This window comes from Pseudopipra pipra, chromosome 6 (genome assembly GCF_036250125.1).
Source record: "Pseudopipra pipra isolate bDixPip1 chromosome 6, bDixPip1.hap1, whole genome shotgun sequence".
In the NCBI taxonomy this organism is placed as follows: domain Eukaryota; kingdom Metazoa; phylum Chordata; class Aves; order Passeriformes; family Pipridae; genus Pseudopipra; species Pseudopipra pipra.
This window is the reverse complement of record NC_087554.1, coordinates 25,114,832-25,136,931: the sequence shown is the minus strand read 5'-3', so window position 1 is coordinate 25,136,931 and position 22,100 is coordinate 25,114,832. Positions and strand designations below refer to the sequence as shown.

Here is a 22,100-nt window from a genome sequence, read left to right as displayed (position 1 = left end):
GCTAGAGGAACTAAGTGATCTAACAGATTATCATAAATAGTCCGACAGAAATTATCTTTTTCAAATCTCATATACGGAGTATGAGTAGCCAAAGCCCAGACCAAAGAATCTGCCATAGAGAATTATTTATACTTTCTTGACAGACAGTAGAGCTGGTTTAAGGACATAAAAGTGGGAGGGGAAAAAAACCAAGAAAGAGCAATTAGTATGGGACAGCGCTTGAGCCACACAACAGAGCTTGAGTGAGGGAGGCAGGATCAAACACACAGAGTAGTGATACCTGACGTGAGGATGTGGACGGAAATCAGAAGAGGGAAGATGAGAAGCTATCTGAGTGATAAGAAAGCTTCTGAGGAAAAAAGAAAGGAGAAACTAAGTGCTGCAAGATATCATATTAAACCCTCTCCATCCTGCGGCCAGAAGTGTGGACCTCTGAGGGCCTTGAAAATGTTCTATTTAATGAGGGCTCTGGTTTTTAATCTATCCCACCCCTTCCAGGCAGTGCACAGCCAGGAGCCACATTTTTGTTACCAAACCCCTTCTGGCTGCCTGGTTCCCCTGGTGACTGTCCAAAGCAACCTTGGTGCAACAGTCACTAACTGAGACCTGTATCCAAGGAAGACAATTACAATTTACTCATGTACTTTGAGGGCCAGCAACCAATGCACATGAAATACAAGACACTTGTGTGAGTGGGAAAGAAGCAGAAAACTAAAGACAGGTCAAATTCACTACAGCTCACTGGGGAAGAAGTGCTGCTGATCTCCATAGCAGTCTCAACAATTCATTGAAGCTGTTCTCCTATGTCCTAGAAGTAAATGCTGACAAGTTGCAATGTTTTCACATACTGAGGTCTGTAATACTCAACAGCAGCTTGAACTGGGCTCTCATGTCCTAAGTAGCAGCTCTTACCTCTTTCTTATAGCACAACTGGTTGTACATGGTTGGTTTGGGAATCGATTCAATCTTCACCTCCTGGGTAGATGTCCGATATGAGGGATTACTGTAGGTTAGGTTCCCCACACCAGGGTCCGTGAACTTGGACTTATTATGCCTAGAGGGAGAAAGCGGTCAGAAAAGACACGGGGTCCTACTGCCAGGATCCAAAGTTCCTGAGTGCTCAGCAAGTGGAAAGCTCCAGTAATTTTCACTTTCCTCAAAGAGGAAATGCTGGCTTCACTGGGCTCTTCAGCTACTAGTCCATTTACTAGCTACAAGTACAGCAAGGCACTGCCATGTAACCACAAAAGCTATACTGGGAGGAACTGGTGAAGTTATCTGGCAGAAAGCACATGAGCTCATACATCTACTGTGATATGAATTATCTCCCATCCCTGTCCATAACTTATAAGGTCTCTGCAGAAAATAAGGCTTCAAATAATAGAACCATATTCTCAACACTTCAGAGGCACAGGATTCAAACCTTGCAAATAAAATCATCAAGCACTGCTTCCAATGGAGAACAAAAGGATTGTAAATGACAATAAAGAAAGATTAAGTACTTTCAGGAGCTTTCTTCTCCTACAGCCCTAGAGTTTCCTATTGGCCAGGAGAGGGGGAAAAAAGATCACTTACCTATATATAATTAAAGCAGCAATAAGCAGCAAAATCAACAAGATGCTGAGAAGACCTCCAATAATGTAGCTGACATGCAGTCCTTCTCCTGAAAGTGAACACCAAGGGTAATTTATGCAATCAACTTTCACTGGATAATACTGACCTTGGTGTAATGCCTAATGTGGGGGGTTTACCCATACAGAAGTATGTAAAGCAAAATGTCAGCACATCAAGGTTTAACAGAGGACTTTGTTTGGCTTCATATGAAACCAAAAATATTACAACCTTTCCTCCCACTCAGGCCTCAGCAAACCAAGGAGCATTGAGATCTCTGTAACAGTGTTGGAAAAGGAAGAGTTAGGTTACTCCTGTAGTGGGAAACAATTACCCTAGTCAATCATTTTCAACTAAACACAAAGGGGACAGTGAAGAAGAGCACCATTACTGGGAAGAACCCAATGGATGATGTATACGATGAAAGAAAACAGAACTATTCTTCAGACAAAAGTGTCATTTGGAAAAGGCTGTAGAGAGGCTAATAAATGTCTATGGCTGATGTTCATCCTTAGATGCACTTTGCTCTGCTCAGTGGGCATTTGAGTAATTAAAATCTGAGTTTCAGAAATCTGGATTTCAGACACCATGGACTGAATGCCCTTGGCACATCTGGAGGAACAACCCTGGTGGAGAGGAGTTGAAGAAGGGAACTCACCCATGGTTGCCAACACTGCCTCGTTGGCATGAGTACACAAGCCTTGCCTAGCATCTTTGTCAGAGCAGCTGAATGACAGAAGGACAAACAGTTACTGCAAGTAGAATCAACAGTATCAAAGGTATCAAAAAACAGAATGGAATGGGCTAGCACTGATAACCCTTCAATTTCCAGTTCAACAACAGCCGTCTTTCTTTCTCTTCTTCAGTATTCTTCTGTATCCAGAGAAGAGAGGACCATATACACATTTATACAGGGGTGCATGCATGTATGTATCAATCATCAGTCTGCAGTATCCTTATATCTAAGTCATTCTAGATTCACCTCTCAGGTACACAGGTGTACATGTGTATGTATCAGAAAACAAATTTCAGCATCTGTGCTGAAGCAAAAATCAAAACATCTCCAAGTCAGCACTAAGACATTTCTATCCAATGAATCACACTCAACAAAGTAGAAGTTTTGTCTTGTAAATAACTCAGCCATATATCAGAACATAATTTTTTTCTGAGCTGTATAAATAGCAGGCTGTAGGGAATTAGCAGAAAAAAAGTCTCTTAACTACCTACATTGTAACTTTAAATATTAGAGCTGCCAATTTTCTGTTCTGCCCCAAGCAAGATATCCCATTGTAGCCAGGGCAGAAGCACTTCCTCAGATGTCTGGCTTAGGTCTATCATGTGTCAGTTAATTAAAGCAACACTCCCTTGTCCTCCTCTCAGAAAAGAGTTCTTAAAATTAGGAGTTCAAAAATCAATCAAATAAATGACACATGGTGTAAGGAGGATTTTAACACTTCAGCACTTCAGGAGGATTTTAACAGTCAGCCTAGACACAATTTCAACAAAACAGACAGAAAGATTCTGCACCTCTTTCTTGCCAGCTCAACAGTGTTCTGCATTCTTTGTTATAATGTTCCCCCCATTAAGAACATGAAATCTGGAGGTGGAATAGCCTCTTTTGGCTAGGGATAGGTACATTTGGATGATGACAACCAGAGGGGGCTTGCATGTGGCACCTTGCAAAAGCTGTGACTTTCACACCCCAGTTCCAAGAGAACAAGAGCACTTACTTTCCTTCCGCTGCTTCCAGAGACGTGAGAGGTTTGGTTGTTGAGGTATCTACTCTGCTGGGTGGTGTTTGACTTCTCTCCCTTACACTGGTTGGTTCAGGACCAGGAGGCACCACACCAGGAACTAGAACAACAGAGAAGAATAAGCAGGACCCCAACATTGTGGGACAGACGAGTAAGTCTGACTAGCCATTTCTGAAACTCTCTAAAAAATTATATGAGCAGCTTTCTCATCTCAAACCCAGTCTGTCAGCAGAAGGCAGCTCCATTGCTCACAACCACCTGCCTCATTTCCAGTATACAACTCTGCATAAGACTTATACACTGGAGAGCCTCAGCTGCTCTGGATGCCACTGCATAAGCAGTAGTAGTGGCTCACTTATGGAAGCTACTACCCGAGGGACACTCAGTAAACTCACTGGTAGAACAGGGCCGCCCATCTGGTTCATCTGGACATGCGCAGATAAAGTCAGAAGCCCTGGCAAAGCAGAGGTGAGTGCAGCCTCCATTGTTCACTCCACAAGCATTAGTACCTGGAAGGAATAAACAATTTTCTAAATGTGTTGCACATGATCAGGGAGGAGATCAGAGCAACCACCTTTTTTCTTGCTCAGCCAGAGATAACTTTGTAGAAATCCAGCAAGTTACTATGTTTTTGGCACATGCTCTTCGTCTGACTGCTAACATAGTGATGACAACAGCCAGATACTGATTGGATTAGGGCAGTCTTGAAATAAAGGCACTGGAAATCCTTAGATAGAAGCCCAGACAACACAGTTGCACAGATACAAAAATAAAAAGCTCCCATTCTTCTGTTTTAACACAATGTCAGGTGAACAACACAGAAAGTGACATTTGCTAATCAAACCTCTAACAGAACACCATTTAGACGTACTTGACTGAAAAGTCAGAGGTGGACAAGGAATGTGCTAAGGGAAGATGTGTTAATAATCTGAGTATAAGAAAGGATGTTATCCTCACTTGACATCCATAGTAGCACAGTGGTTTCAGAGTTCCTTTTGTCTACAATTAGCATTTGTCTGAATCAAGGTCCCCTCATTTACCTGTCTGCCTCTGAGGGGAAACCACAATGATATCCATCAATCCCTCAACATTGGCCAAGACTGTCTCTTTGTTCCGTCCAGAGTACTTGTCCACTCTTTGGATAGATTTCGTCTGCCAGTCAGTCCAATATATCCATCTATCCTGCTGCTCAGGGAAACAGAAAAGACAAATCATAGCTGTTAGCATGTTTAGCCGTGTAGACACGAGATACCCATAAAAAAAACATATCCCAGTGACAGAAGGCCCAAAACAAAGGCCTTTTCAAACCCTTACCCTCTTATCATAAAGATTACTGTCTACACCCCACAGGAGTTCAGACAAACTTCCTTTGTTAGCTCCAGAGAAGATATAAGTACTCCCCTCAGCCATCTTGGTTTCCCCAGGCTATAACACTTCCCCGGCCCCAAACTCCACTGTGCAAACTCATCAACACACTATGGAGAACAGCGGCAGTGGGAGAATCTTCTCACCTGTGTCAGAGCAAAAGGATGTGACACCTGGCTGACCAACACTTGCCGTAGCTTGCCATTGAGATCACAACTCTCTATGCGATCAAGGTGTGCATCAACCCAGTATATTCTGAAGGAACAGAGAAAGAGATGAGCTTCCATCTATGCAACCCCTCTTCACTTTCTAGTCATTCACTAGCCAAGATCATGGAATCATAAGATGGATCAGAAAAAAAAAACCAAAAAAACCCAACCCAACAAAAAGCAAACCATCCCTAAAACAAACCCAAACATACAGTGCTACTCCAATAAACAAAGCTAAGAGGGTTAAAAAATTCATTACATCCCTTAACCCTATGCAAGTATAAGAAAATCTTTCACTGACCTCCTGGTGTCATAATCCAAAGTCAATCCATTGGGCCACCCTAGGTCAGTGTTAATCAGGATTTTTCGTTCAGAGCCATCCAAGCTTGCCCGTTCAATTTTAGCAATGTGACCCCAATCTGTCCAGAAGAGGTACCTGAGAAGATAAAAGGAAGAATAAAAGATCATTTCATTTATCCTAATGAAAGTTTCAGTTATGAATGAAACGGCCAGATTCTTTGGTTCAAAAAAGATAATATGGTCTGTAGTCTGGTTCTCAGACTTCAAATTCACCATCTGCCTGACTATATGTCACTTGGAGTCAGCCCCTTGCTGGTACCTGCAGATTCACATGGCACATCTCTTCTTGCTTCCACAACCTCCTCTTCCAATTTGCCTCTGTACAGCCCTTCTCCCTGCCTCACCAATAACTCCATACCTACCCCTTCTTGGGAAAGACAGCAATGGCTCGGGGCTCATCGAGGCTGTTATTGATCAGCACTTTCCTGGAGCTTCCATCCAGTCTGGCTACTTCAATGGTATTACGTCCTGTGTCTGTCCAGTAGAGGTTCCTGGCAACCCAGTCCACTGCCAGGCCATCCGTAGTCTTCAAACCCTGACCAATAACAGTTTCCATGTTGCTGCCATTCAGATCAGCCCGTCTGGATGGAAACAAATGACAGATGGCAGTGAGGAATGGGTAGCTCCTGGAAAACCTTCACATCTCCATATGTTATCACCATCAACCACAGGGCCGCTGCATGCTCTGACTTCCCTAATACCTTTTTCCCCACAGTCTCCATTACGTTAAACACAACTTCAGCATTTAGTTCAATGACAACATACATCATATGGTGTACCAAAGCATCTCATTCTACCCAATTTACTGGCACACTAACTGTATGGCTCACTGTGCCACAATCAGCACAAGTTGCTGGGTGACCTGGGCACTGGCCAAGCAGATAACTCGTACCTACCTGATAACATCAAGAAATACATCTGTGTAGTAAATCTTGCCATCCACACTATCATAGTCCAGAGAAATGACATTGTTCAGCTCAGGGACAGGTATGTGCACATCTGTGTGGTCACTGGTGTCCAGCGAGATACGACGGATGGAAGCACGGCTAGAGAAAAGTAGGTAGGTCTCTGGAGAAGAGTCACATGTCTGCTCATCTCTCTTCAGCTGGATACCAGTGGGGCAGGCACAGGAGAAACCAGTGGGATGAGGCAAGCAAAGGTGGGAGCAGCCACCATTACGAACTCCGCATTTATTGAAGCCTTTAGAAACAGGGAAAGCATAGTCTAAGGATCCCACAGACCAAAGCTTTATATCAAAGGCTACGTACACACACAGCTTGCTAGTAGCTGAGTTCATCCTTACCATCCCAGCCTTGCTGGGAATCTACAGCCCTTCGTACAGAGACGCTCTCCCTTCCTCTCCGAGATTCATGGTTGTCAAGGAGAATAGGAAGGCCCAGAAGAAGAGGAATCATTAAATGCAAAATCTTAACCTGCATTCCTTGCAAATCATAGTTTTCCCATGGAAAAAGGAACAGCCAAATGCCCACAGATTCATGCAACTGCAGTTAAACTTTATTACTGCTACAAATGGTAATGCTGACAGAAAGATCCAACCCTGTGGGGAAGCAGTGTGACAATGCACCAGAGGCCAGGCTGACAAAGAAGCTTCTGTTTCAACTTAGCTGCACACAGTGGCAAGTAAACAAAGGCATCAGAGAAGCCTGCTGAAAGTGCCTGACGTATTAGGGTCATTTTTTTAATTGTAAAAAACCCGGCATACTACTTTACTAGGAGGGAATGAGTTCAGAGGATAGGTGCAGGGAGTGGGAAGAAGACAATGGGGATACGATGGCTAGACGTATTGGTCAGCTTTAAGTAATATTGCAAAGTTACACTGTAAAGAGTGATGTTCTGCTGTTAGTAACCACAGAAAAAGCAGCACAGTTTTCTGTAGAAGTACACTGGGGAAATTCTACCAAAACAAAGCCAAAGCACAAAGCAACAACTTCCACTGAAGAACAAGGAGGCAAGATGGGGTTGTATAGGATCCCCAAAGAGTAACAAAGAATTGACTCTGTTACAGAAGAGTTGGAGAGCAGGATATATATTAAGAGCAACTAAAGCTGCAGAGATTTTGCAAAGCAAAGTGGCAGACAGGAAGATGAAGCCTGCAATGACTGGGAAAAAATACCAGAACTTGAAATAAGATTTCAGCAACCAGTTTAAGAGGAATTAGTGTCTTTTGGAGTTATAAAAGGGAAATTGTCCAATACCAGTAGACTCTGGTGAAGCCTAATAGGGCATAACTCATTCAGTCCTCCTAAGAAAATGACTCTACTGTGTGTGAGAATGAGGTTGTCAGTGCAATCCAGTGAAGGAAATGGGATGAGGGGTGTCAAAAGGCATGCAGCAGTAAACAAAGACTAGACCTTTAGGGTTGGGTAAATAGGGAAAAGTGCAAAAATAATTAAAGAAGAGGGAAGAAAAAAAGAAAAGCTGATTTTTGAGAAGTTACTCTATCCTCATGCTTTACATCAAAGGACTTTTTTCAATGACGGCTTTGAAGGACTGCCCCAGTCATCACAGACACCCAGTGATTTAGGGGCAGCCTAGGAACTTACCCAGGGGCCGCGCTCTGTCAACAGCTTGAATGTCCATGAGGCCAGGCAAGTTTGCCCTCACCAAGATGACATTGGCACCAGTGTCCTTGTCAGCCCTGTGAATGCTGCGGGTTTGCCAGTCAGTCCAGTAGATGTAAGAGTCCAGCAAAGTGAGGCCATAGGGATGTTGCACTGGAGACAGCAGGGTGCGGCGGTTCGCACCGTTGAGATCTGCAGCCTCGATCCGCTAAAGGAAGAAGTAAAACATCAGCCCCATATTAAAGGCACTGCTGCTCTTGCTAGCACTTACTATATCAAGAGGGAAACAAAGTCTAAGCAAGTGATGTTATTCAGGTTCCCCCTCCCCCCATTGCCCAAGCCCTCAGAAAAGCTTACATTTCCCTTGTTCTTTTGATAGCTGGCTCAAGAGCTTCAAAAAAGTCCCCAGGCTACCAAAGATCCAAAGACAAATAATGCCGAAAAACAGAATCAGACCTCAGTGTGTGCATCGGCCCATAGCAGCTGGGATCCAGCCTTATCCACTGCCAGTCCATTAGGCCAGCCCAGGTTGTTGCTAATCAACACCACACGTCCAGAGCCATCCATCCCGGAGCGTTCCAGCTTGGCATTCTCACCCCAGTCTGTCCAGTACATATACCTGCGGAAAAGTCAGCAAGTATTATGGAAAAGCAGATCAGAAGTCCTGTGTTAACCCCTAGATAATCTCTTGACAACACTAACCCCATCTCATGATATAAAGCTATTGCCCGAGGGCTGTCCAGGTTCTGCCAGATCAAGACTTTCCTCATGGAGCCATCAAGGTTGCCTACTTCAATCCGGTTAGTTCCTGTATCTGTCCAATATATCTTCCTGCCAATAGCATCCACAGCCAGCCCATCTGTAGTCAACAGACCTGAGAAAATAGAAAGACATATTGGTCACAGCTTATTCTTCCAGCTTAGTCAGGAACTTCAGGTATTCCTCTTGTCCATCTCATCAGGCAATTGCTTTAGGCTTTGCTTGCCTTTCCACCAAAAATTTATTCTACCAGGGTGTCAGAGAATTACTCTTCATGCAGCATGGAGGCAAGAGGTTCTCAGATCAAAATATCCCTCACCTGTAGTGATGATGTCCTCAAACTGTGAGCCATCAAGGGCAGCCCGACTGATTTTCCGTAGCGTGCTGTCTGACCAGTAAACCTTTCCTGCATGGAAAAAGAAAAAGAAACTTGAAAAAGTTCAGAACCAAACAAAACCAAAACAAATTCCAACAACCAAACAGCAAAATCCTTAAAAAACTGATCCAAGTCTCTGACTACCAGCTACACCATTCAAAATGGATCTGACTGCAAAGGAATAACAACAGAAAAAAGATTATTAAGCTGAAGCGATAAAACAGTACAAATTATCTTGTTCCAGTTCTCCCTCAAATATGTAGGAGTACTGACAGTCTGATCTTTACACAAGGACAGAGAACACGTAACACTTTACCAGCTAGTAGTAGAGTCCCACATCTGGTTTCTCAAAATGTCCCAGACCACAGCAATCAGATCATCTACCTCACTGTGCAACAATGTGTTTACATCCAGCACAGCATCAGATTTTTACTATACACAAACAGCCACACTCTCAGCTCTACTGCTGTAAAAGGCCTCAGCAGGAAGAAGGCTTTCTTAAATCCAAAACACAGAACCATCTCACTCAATACAGCAGGAGCATTTTTCCGTGGTTTTGGAGTTCTCTGTTTTCCTATAAGGATATTCCTTTCCTTATTGGAAAGCAATTATTTGCAGCACATACTAGAAAAAAACCAAACCTACCCAAATCCATAAACTACAGTAAGATCTGTGTCTGGGTGTTTACTCAGACATTTAGATATGAAGTCACTTGTTGCCTTTCAAACACAGTCAGATAAACTAAGAAGTTCAGACCTTCACGAGGATCCACACCAATAGCAATGGTGTTCTTCATGGTGACATTGACTGAGACAACAACATCTGCAAAGTAGGGGATATCCAGGGAGACCATCCGGACGTCAGTCCTTCTGGCAAAGATCAGAAAGCTGGTCATTCCTGCAGAGTTGAAAATGAAGAGATATCAGCAAGGAACAAGTTCAGTCAATTGTATTTATCAAATTCTGGAGGTTACATCCACTTCAGTGGAAAAGGGAAAGCCTCTCAGGCAGATCTTGGCTTATGGACAGTCTGTGTACAGAAGCTTTACTGAGCATCATTTAATGTTTCTTTACATCCAAGTTGAAAAGCAGTGCACTCATACAAGAGTTACTTCTAATATGTGTGAGAAATGGGAATTAGGAGTCATTTTTTTCCCACTAAAGAGAAAAAGTGGATGTATCATGGCCTGAAGCCAAGTGCCTTCCACTAAAAGAGTCCTCCAAATGTGGGTCGATGGGAGGAGTGCAATCAGACCTATTAAAGAATATAGTACCTTGCAATTAAAGAATTCACCTTAAGATTAGGGCAAAAGTACGGGGAAAAATGTGGCATCTGGTTTAGTCGCCCAACATAATTCCAAGAAAATTTTTTTTTTCATCAATCCAGTAACCAGTAAGTTTCTCCACAGTAATTCCCACTCAAATTGAAGGTACAGGCACCAAATGGGTTTTTCAAGGTGTAAAGTACGCAAGCACATAAAAGTGAACTTTGTTCTCTAACAAGGCAGAGGCAAAATGTAGCTGTGATACAAAACTGCAATGAGGATTCTACAGAGAGGACTCACCAGGGGAGCAGGTCTTGCCATCAGATTGCAGGTTGATCCCTGTAGGGCAGGTACAGCTATAACCTTTTGGAAGTGGTGCCAAAAGGCACAGGTGACTGCAGCCTCCATTGCTAACTTCACAAGCTGTGTGTACTATAGAAAAGAGAATAAGAAATCCATGAGCCAGCGGCACTTGCACAAAAAAGGGATGCAACAGCTATAGAAATGCATTCTAGAATGCCCTTAAACATCAAGTTGAGAGTTAACTCTCATGCTTTCATATTCCACACAGACACTTTAGACAATGAGGGCTGACAGGTCAGCTTCTTGCAGAAGAGAAGTGCCACACAGCAGAGCCTGAGCAAGCTCTCAGCTTAGTGTGGCTTGGGGTGAACTCTGTACCTTGTGGCCTGTGCCGATGGAAAACATGAATATCCATAAGATTCTCCAGATTGTCCTGCAGCGTTTTTCGAGACTGCCCAGTCTGTCTATCTGCGCTCTGGATGCTTTTGGCCTGCCAGTCTGTCCAGTAGATTCTCTCGCCATAAAGAGTAAGTCCAAAGGGGTGAGGCAGATTGCTCCCAATCAGCACCTGGTCAGATTGCCCCCAGGCCCCCCCCAAAAAAATATTACTAAGAAGTCACTAAGGAGAAGAGGCTTCCCTTGCCCCCTCTCAACATCATAACATACAGTCACAGCAAAAGGAGAGTGATGAGGCAATGTTAGTGCTCAAAAGGAGCTTCCATTACAGTTTGCAATTGAAAGGGAGCTCTTCTCTCCCAGTGAAAGCAGCTGTGTGCTTTGATTTGTAAATTTCCCTTTCAACTGGAAAAAGAGGCAGGGGCCATCAGCACTCTGTGCTCTAGGACTTACACCTCAGGCTCCCAGACTTCCTCATCAAAGACAGCTTCCTTACCTTCCTGTTGCTTCCATCCAGACTGGCATATTCGATGGTCTTCATGCCTGCATCTGCCCAGTACAAGCGCTGTGATTCATAGTCAATGGCCAAGCCATTAGGCCATGTCAGGTTGGAGGAAATGATCACCAAGCGGTTTGAGGCATCCATACCAGCACATTCAATTTTTGGGTTGGCTCCCCAGTCAGTCCAGTACATGAACCTGAAAAGAAGCCCAGAGAGAAATGAATGTCCACACTTTTTCACTGCCTCTACAGCCAGGCAGCATTACAGAGATGCAAGAGAGCCTGGTGACTTCAGGCCCTAGCAGTACTCATGTCCAGCCTTGGGTTCTTGTAATATACCTACGATCATACCCAAATTTATATACCTTCTACTGCCCATGGGCTGGCCTAAGTAGAATATGTAGGAAAAGGTTCAAGAAAATAGGTGAAGGTCTAAAAATAAACCAATTATTTACCAGTCTCCACCATTGGCCCTTTACACTCTTGTTGCATTTGTCTTCCAGGAAGACAAGGAAAGAATAGCACACTTTCATTGAAGACCTCCAACACTTCTAAAGCAATGGTTGGCAAGCTTTTTCCTATCCATCCTATCCCCACCTCCACAAGGTCTGAGGATATCCTTCTGACTATAATTGATAAGCATAGAGCTTGAATACAAATTCAACATACATGGGCTTCATTCTCAACAGTTTTTGAAGCACATCTTTAGTTATTACATCCCCAGGATAAACAAATGAAAATACCATCCAGCTCCTGCAAGCTGTACAGCACAACACAACAGGCAATCATCCCTGCCTATCTTGTTCCATTAGTATCTAAAATCAGGTCTCTAGTTTCAGCCTCTGTCAGGTTGTAGAACAACGGCACCAGTGAGAAAAGCAATTGCACAAAACCAAAGAAACTGAACATCTTCAGACATGCAAGAATTGCTGTGTCATCCCAGAAGAAAGAATCTCTCACCCTCCAACAGGGTCCACCACAATATCTCTAGGTCTGTCTAAATTTTCCCAGATCAGAACTGTTCTCATGGTCCCATCTGTGTTGGAGACTTCTATCCGATCTGTTCCTACAAAAATCAAGAGAGAAAATGACAAAGAGATCAAAGACCTTGGAATTGCAAGAGCTAAGGCAAAAAAAACTCCATACAACAATGCATTCTTCCCCTTCCATTCATCTCTGTTCATAGCCAGAAAATAGGTAAGAAATGGGGCTCAAAGTGTCACTTTCCATTCTCTCAAGTCACCTCTGTAGCTGTTACTCATGTGGAGTCCTGTGTGAATATAAACCTGCTCTTTCCTAAGCCCCCAAGGTGTCTACACAGGCGTGAGAGAACAGCTAGAAAAGAATAATCTTCCCTATGTCTCTCTAAACTATGACTCTCCAGCAAGGGAACATCCTCCAAATACTACCTGCTGCACCCCAAGATACGCTGTTGGAAGATACATAAACACACACAATCACAAGCTCTGCAGCAAAACAGTGATGACTGACTTCTATAAGTCTTTCTACAGAATTAGTACTGGGGGTACTGCAAAGAGAAATAAACTAAGGGTTGCACCTCAATTCACACTTTGTTACAAGCACGAGATGAAACTGAGATTTTTTGCTACACAGAAACAGACAAATTTGGAATGAGACAGATAGAACTACGCAGTTGATTTTCAGTTTTCTTGACTAATAAGGAAGACAGAAGTCTAGATAAAGCAGAGGACCCCAGTACCTGCATCAGTCCAGTACAGCTTGTTGGTGACCCAGTCAATTGCCAGTCCAGCTGGACTTTCCAGGCTAGTGTCCACCACAACCTAAATAAAAACAAAAAGAAAAGATCCTAAGTGAAATTAGACCTTAGTGAAAAAGCACTTGCCCAATGCACTACCCATTCACAATGTTAACTTTCAGAAGTCAAAAGCCCAAGCAGAGCAAAGCCACACAAGAGAGACCATTAAGGACTTAGAAGTTCAAATAAGGCTTACATTTGGAAAAACATCTATTTTTTTATGCCTGTTCAAACTGCAAATCCAAACGCTGAACTCTGTTCCCTTCATTTATAGTAATATTAGCCTAAGGGCATGTGCAAAAAGCATTCTCAAGGAGCATGACTCTTATTCCAAATGTAGAACATAACACAGGATTTAATACTTCAGATTTTTAGGGCTACAACAAAGGAATTGACTGCAGCTCACAGCAATCATGCTTCATGTCCCCATACAAGCAGGAAAATACACCAAGCTTGTGTATGAAGTGTCTGGTGATCTCAGGGCTTTTCTGAGCCAGAACTAGGCAAACTACAAAAAATCCACCATGAATTGCAGCGCCCTAAAAGGCCAGAGTATCCCAGCAGCTTCAAATACGATGCTCAAGCAGTCTGCTGGATAGATGACCTCCACACATAGTTAACACTGTACCTCCTGGTTTGATCCATCCCATTTTGCTCGGCTGATTGAGTCAGTGCTAACATCTGTCCAGTACACATAGTCATCCTTTGAGTCCCAGTCTAGAGCCACAGCACTGCGAACATCAGCAAGGGGGATGACATCATCTGACAGGTCATCAGTGTCAAAGCTGATCCGACGGATGTCCATCCTTCGGGCAAAAAGCAGGAACTTGTCAAGACCTGATCAAAGGTCGAAAGGTCTTCTTTTAATTTCTCTAAGTTCAACAACACAGTGATAGACAGACAATTCCCTGATATATCCACAACCTTAACCACCTATATAATTTCTCATTGGCAAATCTTTGGTCCTTTTTCTTTAACTGAAAGCAAAACATCACTGGGAGAGGATGCGTGGGGTGGATGGGCAAGGGGAAACAGAGTACTTGTGAGCTCTCTCCTGGGGGGTAACCTATGCTGAGAGAACAAAGCCATATTCTTCAAAGAATGGCACAGACCTCCCTCCAAATGCTATTTGAAAACAGCTCTTGAGAATCTAGGAGATAGGTGGTCTACTTCTTTCACTTGGTTGCAAACAAAGAGAAACTGCACCAACGAAGGGGATTGAATTTTTTGTCCATTAGTGACACAGCTCTTATGGGAGCTTCAGGGAGACAATCAGCTGTGTCAGGCAGCACGGTGTCAACAGCAGCCCTGAAATAAGGATCCAAGGATGCAGTTTCTCTGTATCCCCACCCATAAAGCCTAGTGAGGGTAATGAGAATGCACAACAGGGGAATGCATCAAAAAGGTGAAGCATCCTCTGGTGGGACCTTAATACTTCTAACTCAGTCTACTCAGCTGCATCTCCTTGGAAGCAAGTGTTGCTGATGGTTACTCCCACTGCCAACCCTCTGCCACCCACCAAACATCTGAGCACGCAGACTGTGGTCCCACCTCACTTACTCTGGGCACAGGCATGGCTGCTGGTCTTGCGAAAGCCCGTGGGGCAGGCGCAGGTGTAATCCTTGCTGCTTGGCAGGCAGAGGTGAGTACAGCCCCCGTTGTTGTCCCCACAACGGTTTCTCCCTGCTCAAGTAGTCAAACATAAAAACAACCACGCATAAAACAAAGAGTAACAAAAAGAGGAAAAACATCAGCTGAGGTGTCAAAACCCACAAGGATATGGTAACTCATCTACCCAGAAATTAATTGACAATAAGGAAACGTATGACAGAGCTCAAGTACCGCTTGGACAATGCTCTCAGGCACATGGTGTGACTCTCAGGGATGTCCTGTGCAGGGCTAAGAGTTGTACTCGATGATCCTTGTGAGTCCCTTCCAACTCAGCATATTCTGTGATTCTGTATAAACTAGAGTACTAACTCTATTTTTAGGGCTCAATTTTAAAATAAATTTAAATAAATCCACTTCTAGAGCAGATTACGGCAACTGAAGAGGAATCAGGGAGGTGTCAGTCATTACTATGACCACTTATGAGCTTTTGCCCCCTCCCAAAACAGCTCTTGCATAAACAAGCCCCAGGTATTTCCTACTGGAAGGCCTCCACCCCCAGTGTCAGCAGGGGGAGCTGCGGTAACACCCAACTCCGATTTACCGGGGCTGAGCGATCTCAGCAGAACTGCCGGTGGAGCCAGTTCTGCAACAGCCCTGGGCACAGGCAGGGATGTACCGACACACATGTAGCGAGTTCAGCCTCACGTGTGGATGATCAACAGGGTGATGGGTGCCTGCAGGTATTCTAGTGGCTCAACTGGGTCTCTACCCTCACTGCAGTTACCTGCTGGCTGACGCTGAGGATGAAGTGTGTGGATGTCCATAGGGAAGTGGAGCTTGTTGCGGATGATCTCCTGGTTCTTGCCTGTGAATTTGTTGGCACTGTTGATGCTCTTGGTGTGCCAGTCTGTCCAATACAGACTGTCCTCAAACACGGTGATAGCAAATGGGTGCGGGAGCCCTGTAAAAGACATCCAGTACAGGGATATAATCAGGTCTAACACGACTCAGGCTAGCAGGGAGAAAAGGGAAAGCTCTTTCCACTGCCCCTTAGGCTTTACTACAGTCAACCTGCTCAAATACACTTTACACTAACATAACAGACAATTCCTCTCTGCTGTCATATAACCACAGAATCACAGAATGTTAAGGGTTGAAAGAGACCTTAAAGATCATCTAGTACCAACCCTCCCACCATGGGCAGGGACACATTCCACTAGATCAGGTTGCTCAAGGCCTTATTCAACCTGGCTTTGAACACTGCCAGGGTTGGGGTATCCACAGCCTCTCCGGGTAATATGTTCCAGTGTCTAACCACCTTCACGGTAAAAAATATCTTCCTAATATCTAACCTATATTTCCCCTCTTTCAATTTGTATCCATTACTCCTTGCCCTATCACTACAGTTCCTGGTGAAGAGTCCCTCTCTGGCTTCCCGGTAGGCCCCTTTCAGGTACTGGAAGACTGCGACACGGTTTCCACGCAACCTTCTCTTCTCCAGGCTGGACAACCCCAACTTCCTCAGCCTGTCTTTGCATGGGAGGTGCTCCAATCCTCTTATCAACTTTGTGGTCCTCCTCTGGACTTGCCCCAACAGTTCCATGTCCTTCCTGTGTTGGAGACATCAGAACTTATGCAGCACTCCAGGTGGGGTTTCACAAGAGCAGAGTAGACAGTGAGAATCACCTCCTTCAACCTGCTGGTCACACTCTTTTTGATGAGGCCACTGATAACTGGGCAGCAAACCCTATCCCTCAGTGGTGGCAGAATTCATTCCACAGTGAAAGAACAGGAGACAAGCACAGAAGCAGGAGCCAGTGTCTCTGAAACTCAGAGTAGCCCTGTGCTACTCCACTGTCTTTACTGCAGAGAGCATTCCCCGTATATAGCCCTTTTACTCACCTTGGCTAATAACAGCCTTCCTGTTCCGCCCATCGAGGTCAGCCCTCTCAATGACATGATGTTTGGCATCCACCCAGTACATTCGATGTCCTGCATAGTCAATAGTCAGTCCATTGGGCCAGAAGAGGTGTGTATCCGCAATGATGCGACGGTTAGAGCCATCCATGTTGGAATACTCAATACGGGGAGTGTTGCCCCAGTCAGTCCAGTAGATAGTACTGGAGGAGGCAGGGAGAGACAGGCTAGAAAACTCATGGCCCACATACTGCACCCAGCATCACTCCCTATCAGGGCAAAACAATCAGTCCTGTGACCTTGAGCATGACACTGGGTCACAGCCATGGGAGAAGTGACGGCCAGCAAAGTAACACCCATCCCTTTCAAGCTGGTGAAAGCTGAAGGACCCAGAGCAGGATTAAGGCTCTGAAGGCTCAAACTATTGCCAGGTTCCCCAGACTCACAGTACCAAATGAAGGCTTGAGCCCAGAGGCAACCTTTGTGACCATGAATGGGGTTTTCAATGCCCACTTGGAAGCACGTGCGTGGAGGGCTCACTGGGGTCCTACATTTTCACTTACCCCTCCATAGGATGTAGGGCAATTGCTCGTGGCTTCTCCAGGTTCTGCCACAAAAGCACTTTCCTGTGAGTGCCATCCAAGTTTGCTACTTCAATTCGAGATGTCCCAGAGTCTGTCCAGTATAATTTGTCATGGATCCAGTCAATAGCAAGTCCACCTATCTCCAAGAGAGAATTAAGCACAGAATGAAACCATGCATCAGCACAAAAAAATAGTTCCCTTTTTCTCTCCTCTTCAGAAGAGGCCCAGTTCAGTCCTCCTGCCAGCCAAGATTAACTCCAGTGGGACACTCATCTTACACCTATTCCATCCAACCCGTACCCTTGCTCAGGGGGATTAATTTTGAATGCTGGGCACCCACTTTTCTCCACTCAGACACCCCAGGCTGTTGCCCTTTTTGTGGTGACGCACCTGGGCTCTCCAGCCCTGTGGAAACCACCTCTTCTACATTGCTACCATTCAGATTGGCCCTCATGATGCGATCAAGCGTGACATCAGACCAAAACACCAGCTCCTTGCTGTGGTGGAAGTCAAGGGCAATGGCATTTTCCAGGTTGTTCAGGAGCAGCGTATACTCTGAGCGATGAGGCAACACTTGTCGGATATCAATTCGATTGGCAAAGAGCAGCACTGGCTCTGGCCCTAAGAATACACAGAAGGACAGCATTAGAGTATTTGACAGGGTCCTGTCTACCATTCCCTCTGCACCAAGTCCCAGAACATAGTTTTGCAGTACTGGCAGCAAGAAATCAACCCCCAAATGCAAAACACTTCAGAGAGCTGTTTCCACATCCTCAACAACTCAAAGATGAGCAGTTTTAAACCTTTTGGCAAACATTAACTCAGCAAGAAGTAATCATTCCAGGTCCCACCTAAGCCGCCTCATCTCAACCTCTGAAACCATACCACTAGGCAGCCATTTGGCAGCTGGACAACAGTGGGTTTTTTCCTATATCCATCTACTAGCCATGCAAACACATGCTCTACTACATCTTCTACCACAGACAGGACACAGCTGAAATCTGCCTCAGCCAGATATAAACTCAGCAGGTACTTCCACAGCAGAGAAAAAAACCCCAAAACAGTATCAACATCCTAACATCTTAAGACTTTAAATGGAATTTCTAAGTCCTCAGCTCCTACATTAGTGGAATAAAGTTAAACAAGTGTATAGACATCCTTAAAAAAAAAAGGCAGATGTCCACACAGCAGCCATTCACAGCATTCAGGATTGGTGACCAGCATCAAAGGTCAAACCGCAAGGAGGTGTGACATAACATCACTGACTGGAAAGGTTAAGACATTTCCTGAATAGATACAGAAAGTTGGTTTTGTCCCAGGGTCTGGGTCACCAGGAATGACAAGGGACTAGGAAAAGAAGCTAAGGGGGCTCTTCTGCTGACAGGGAAACAGTAGTCAAAAATCACACAAAATTTTCACAGGCATTCACCAACAACCTGGGCATATCTAATACAAATCCGGGTACTTCCTTTTGCTCACATGTTGGCTTGGTGTACACAGCACAATGCTGCCAATAAAGCATTAGAGACATAATTATGAGAACTGGACCAACACACACACCCCAGTTGTGTTGGCAGGTTGAACTCCCCTTTACCTAGAGCTTTGCAGCTACGCTTGTCAGGTCGCAGCTCGTAGCCTTGCTCACACCAGCACTGGAAGCCTCCTTCACTGTTGGTACAGCCTTGGCTGCAGTAACCTTCCTCAGCACATTCATTCACATCTGCATGTTACAGAGAAAGGGAGAAAGTTACTATTACATAGATCATCAACAAAGCAGGCAATCTCATCTATAGCTTGCTTAATGCTTTCACACTCTGATTTGCACCCTGTCATAGCCATCAATTTCAGACATATCAAAGCAGTAGGGAGGAGGCTACTGCTCCAAAAACCCACCTTGGCATGATCGGCCATCTTCCAGGAGCCTGTAACCTGTGTGGCAAGTGCACTGCACCATCCCTCGTACCATCTGGCACTTCTGAGCACAGCCACCATTGTTCACATTGCAATTCTCCTCCCCTGTTCGTGGACCTGCAAAAGGAACACGTGAAGATAACTGAGCTGAAACCACAAGGCAGCTGCTTTTGCCCTCAGCTGTTAGGCAGCAGTCACCCTTCAAACCAGGCTGAGCGAGACAGAGAGGACACAGGCTGTGCTGGAAGTTTCCTCTTCACAATCAGAGCTCTCCTCTGCAGGCCACAACTAAACCGGACAACAGAGCTCAGAATAACATGTTTTTAGGATTCACTGTCTCTGCAGACAAACATTGATATCTGAGATCATAATCTTCTTCTCATTATTCCTTGTGTGCAGCCTGTAACTGGCAAAACCACAAAGGCCTTTTTCCTCAGTCTTCAACTCTCTCCCATTATCACAGTTCAGGCTTTATTTCTTACACACGTTCCTCAGTAACAACAGATTGACTCCCATACATTACAGTGCCTCCATTTGTGTTTAAGACTGAACTTGAGAGGACTTACGGCAGTTTTGATGTGGGCTCTCATCACTGCCATCTTCACAATCATTTGCTCCATTGCACAGCTTCCTTTGGCCAATACAACGCCCATTCCCACACAGAAATTGGTCTGAGGCACACTGAGGGGTGCCTGCAATAGAAGGAGGGGAAAGTAGCACACCACAGCTTACTGCCACAGTGAAGAAAAGGATATAGAACATTTTATAAGATTTGTTACAAGCTTTTCATATGAACACAAATCCATGACTTCCTCTTTCCTTGAATTCAGCTCATCTCACACAACTTACTGTTCCACCTATCTTTACACTGATTTGCAGGCCTGCAAACTCTCCTCCAGTCTGAGTCCACTGTTGCTTTACTGTGAAGTTCAGCTAATTAGTTTCTCTCAGAATGACCAGAAGGTCCTGGCATAGCTCCCTTTGGTTCCAGATTCTACAATCCTACTCAGTGTGTAAAAAGGAAGAGTCAGTTCTTCACTTTAATCATCTGATCTGTCACCCTAGCATGGCTATGGATCTTAAGCCCGCCTAGGGAGGAGCATCTTGTCCAGCCCTAACTGCACTGTGCTGGACTTGGAATGAGATTTACATGCATCCTTAAAATCTGAGCTCAGGCAACAGGATTTCACACAAGCTACACGCTTAAACTTCTGCTGTTGGCACAGAGACTGTACAGAATTCTTGTAAGTAAAGTAATACTGTTTGTAGGCACTTTACCAATCTGATTGTTTCTTCAGCAATAACTGCACTGTCCTGTTATTTTTGTACCTCTTAAGTTGACTTGGTTAGCAGTTCCCAAATCATCACCCTCTGATAATCTTAGGAAGATAACAGGACAGTTACCAGCAAAGAAACAATAAGACTGGCAGACTGCACGTAAGCAGCATGGAAAAGAGTAGTTGTGAGATTAACAAGTACAGTTAAGAACTAATGGACACCCCAACTGGGAACAAAAAACCAAATCACATGCAGATTCACTTTCCAGAGCACAGAAATACTTAACATGAAGGATGATGAAACTTGGACTTAATTTGTCAATATTGCACATAAAGATCCTTACTTACATCAGTTGATCGCCTAGTATTTTAGGAGTCTTCTCTCTGTGGCCAATAAAAATACAATTCTTTTCTAAAACCAAGAGGATTTTACCTCTTGCTACAGACATTGGGACATCACAGTATGTCACTTAGATGAGTCAATACACATTCTGCTTGGAAGTCTCAATTTAATTTTTACCTCCTGACTGTCACCATAGACCTAAAGCAGAACTGCACAACTAACCTTACAGTAACAATAGCTGTACTCAACCACCTTGGGATTGGTTTGAGGTGGAAAAGTTGAATTTCAGGCTCTGGAAGCTTGACTTGGCTTCTGGGTGGCAACTGTTCTTTCAGTACCTCTAAGTACTTTTTTTTTTTATCAGGATGAGAAAACAGGGTTACCAGTTGGTCTTTAAGTACAATTGCTTTTTCCAGGATCACCACACTGATGCTTATGACAGCTGACCAGTCTGAAGCAGCTGCTCTCAAATGGCTACAAAGTCCAGGTCCTCTGAACTTAGCTATCCTTGTAGAACATTCACACTTCGCTCTGCAACAGCCCGCCCCAAAACAAGAGGTACAGTTCCACAAATCCATTTTGTCACCTCTAAATTCTGTTTAGAATACACTGATCCAGCAGGGTCAATACACCTAGCTGGGCTCCACTCACTAGGATAAATGGATGGACCAATACACACTATTGCTCAGCAAGGCCTTTAGGCATCCTGAAGGCTTTAAGGAAAAGAGAAGATTATAGACATTTCTTGAATCCTACCACAACACTAGAGTCTGTTGAAACTCTCCATTTCTCTATAACCATTATCACACAAAAGAATGGTGATATGTGAAATGATTACCAGAAAAAGTGACTCCTGAGCAAACATCTAAGGGGAAAGCTGACACCCTTAACCTCTAAAACAAAGGCTTTACTCTTCCCTTCCACTAAACATCCTTTTTGATCCCATTGCCTGCTAGAATTGCTCCGCAATTTCAAAATGTGGCACGAAAGCTATCCCAAACTATCTAGAATGTGACAGCCCATCTGACAAAGGTAGCAACAGTGCACATTATTAATGTTTCCAAGTCTGAATGCAATAGTCTCAGAGCTCTGTGGTAATTCACAGTGTAGGGACAGGATACGAAGACAGAGGGATCTGATACTTGACCAGAAAACACCATCATCTAAAGTAGTTCAAGCACACAGACTTGCACAAGTTTG

General features: G+C 44.3%; 1 protein-coding gene across 3 annotated transcripts in view; it reads right to left on the bottom strand.

The window, feature by feature from the left end:
• The window catches only part of LRP4 (LDL receptor related protein 4), an 81,888-nt gene that overhangs the window by 4,179 nt on the left and 55,609 nt on the right, over nt 1–22,100 (bottom strand). The window contains exons 9-38 of one of the 3 annotated variants that reach the window (XM_064657934.1): nt 19,847–19,972; nt 19,263–19,397; nt 18,964–19,089; nt 17,760–17,990; nt 17,349–17,505; nt 16,771–16,988; nt 15,653–15,829; nt 14,818–14,943; nt 13,886–14,094; nt 13,201–13,282; nt 12,441–12,546; nt 11,476–11,677; nt 10,962–11,151; nt 10,581–10,712; nt 9,773–9,913; nt 8,960–9,046; nt 8,584–8,755; nt 8,338–8,500; nt 7,864–8,089; nt 6,196–6,499; nt 5,662–5,880; nt 5,241–5,375; nt 4,877–4,985; nt 4,406–4,550; nt 3,761–3,874; nt 3,342–3,465; nt 2,270–2,337; nt 1,576–1,663; nt 913–1,054; nt 281–349 (exon numbers count right to left, since the gene is read on the bottom strand). In XM_064657934.1, the coding sequence (XP_064514004.1) occupies nt 305–349; nt 913–1,054; nt 1,576–1,663; nt 2,270–2,337; nt 3,342–3,465; nt 3,761–3,874; nt 4,406–4,550; nt 4,877–4,985; nt 5,241–5,375; nt 5,662–5,880; nt 6,196–6,499; nt 7,864–8,089; nt 8,338–8,500; nt 8,584–8,755; nt 8,960–9,046; nt 9,773–9,913; nt 10,581–10,712; nt 10,962–11,151; nt 11,476–11,677; nt 12,441–12,546; nt 13,201–13,282; nt 13,886–14,094; nt 14,818–14,943; nt 15,653–15,829; nt 16,771–16,988; nt 17,349–17,505; nt 17,760–17,990; nt 18,964–19,089; nt 19,263–19,397; nt 19,847–19,972 (4,499 nt within the window). In that variant the 3' untranslated portion in view covers nt 281–304. The remainder of the gene's footprint in view (nt 1–280; nt 350–912; nt 1,055–1,575; nt 1,664–2,269; nt 2,338–3,341; nt 3,466–3,760; nt 3,875–4,405; nt 4,551–4,876; nt 4,986–5,240; nt 5,376–5,661; nt 5,881–6,195; nt 6,500–7,863; nt 8,090–8,337; nt 8,501–8,583; nt 8,756–8,959; nt 9,047–9,772; nt 9,914–10,580; nt 10,713–10,961; nt 11,152–11,475; nt 11,678–12,440; nt 12,547–13,200; nt 13,283–13,885; nt 14,095–14,817; nt 14,944–15,652; nt 15,830–16,770; nt 16,989–17,348; nt 17,506–17,759; nt 17,991–18,963; nt 19,090–19,262; nt 19,398–19,846; nt 19,973–22,100) is intronic. The other 2 variants (XM_064657932.1, XM_064657933.1) reach the window with 2 other exon arrangements.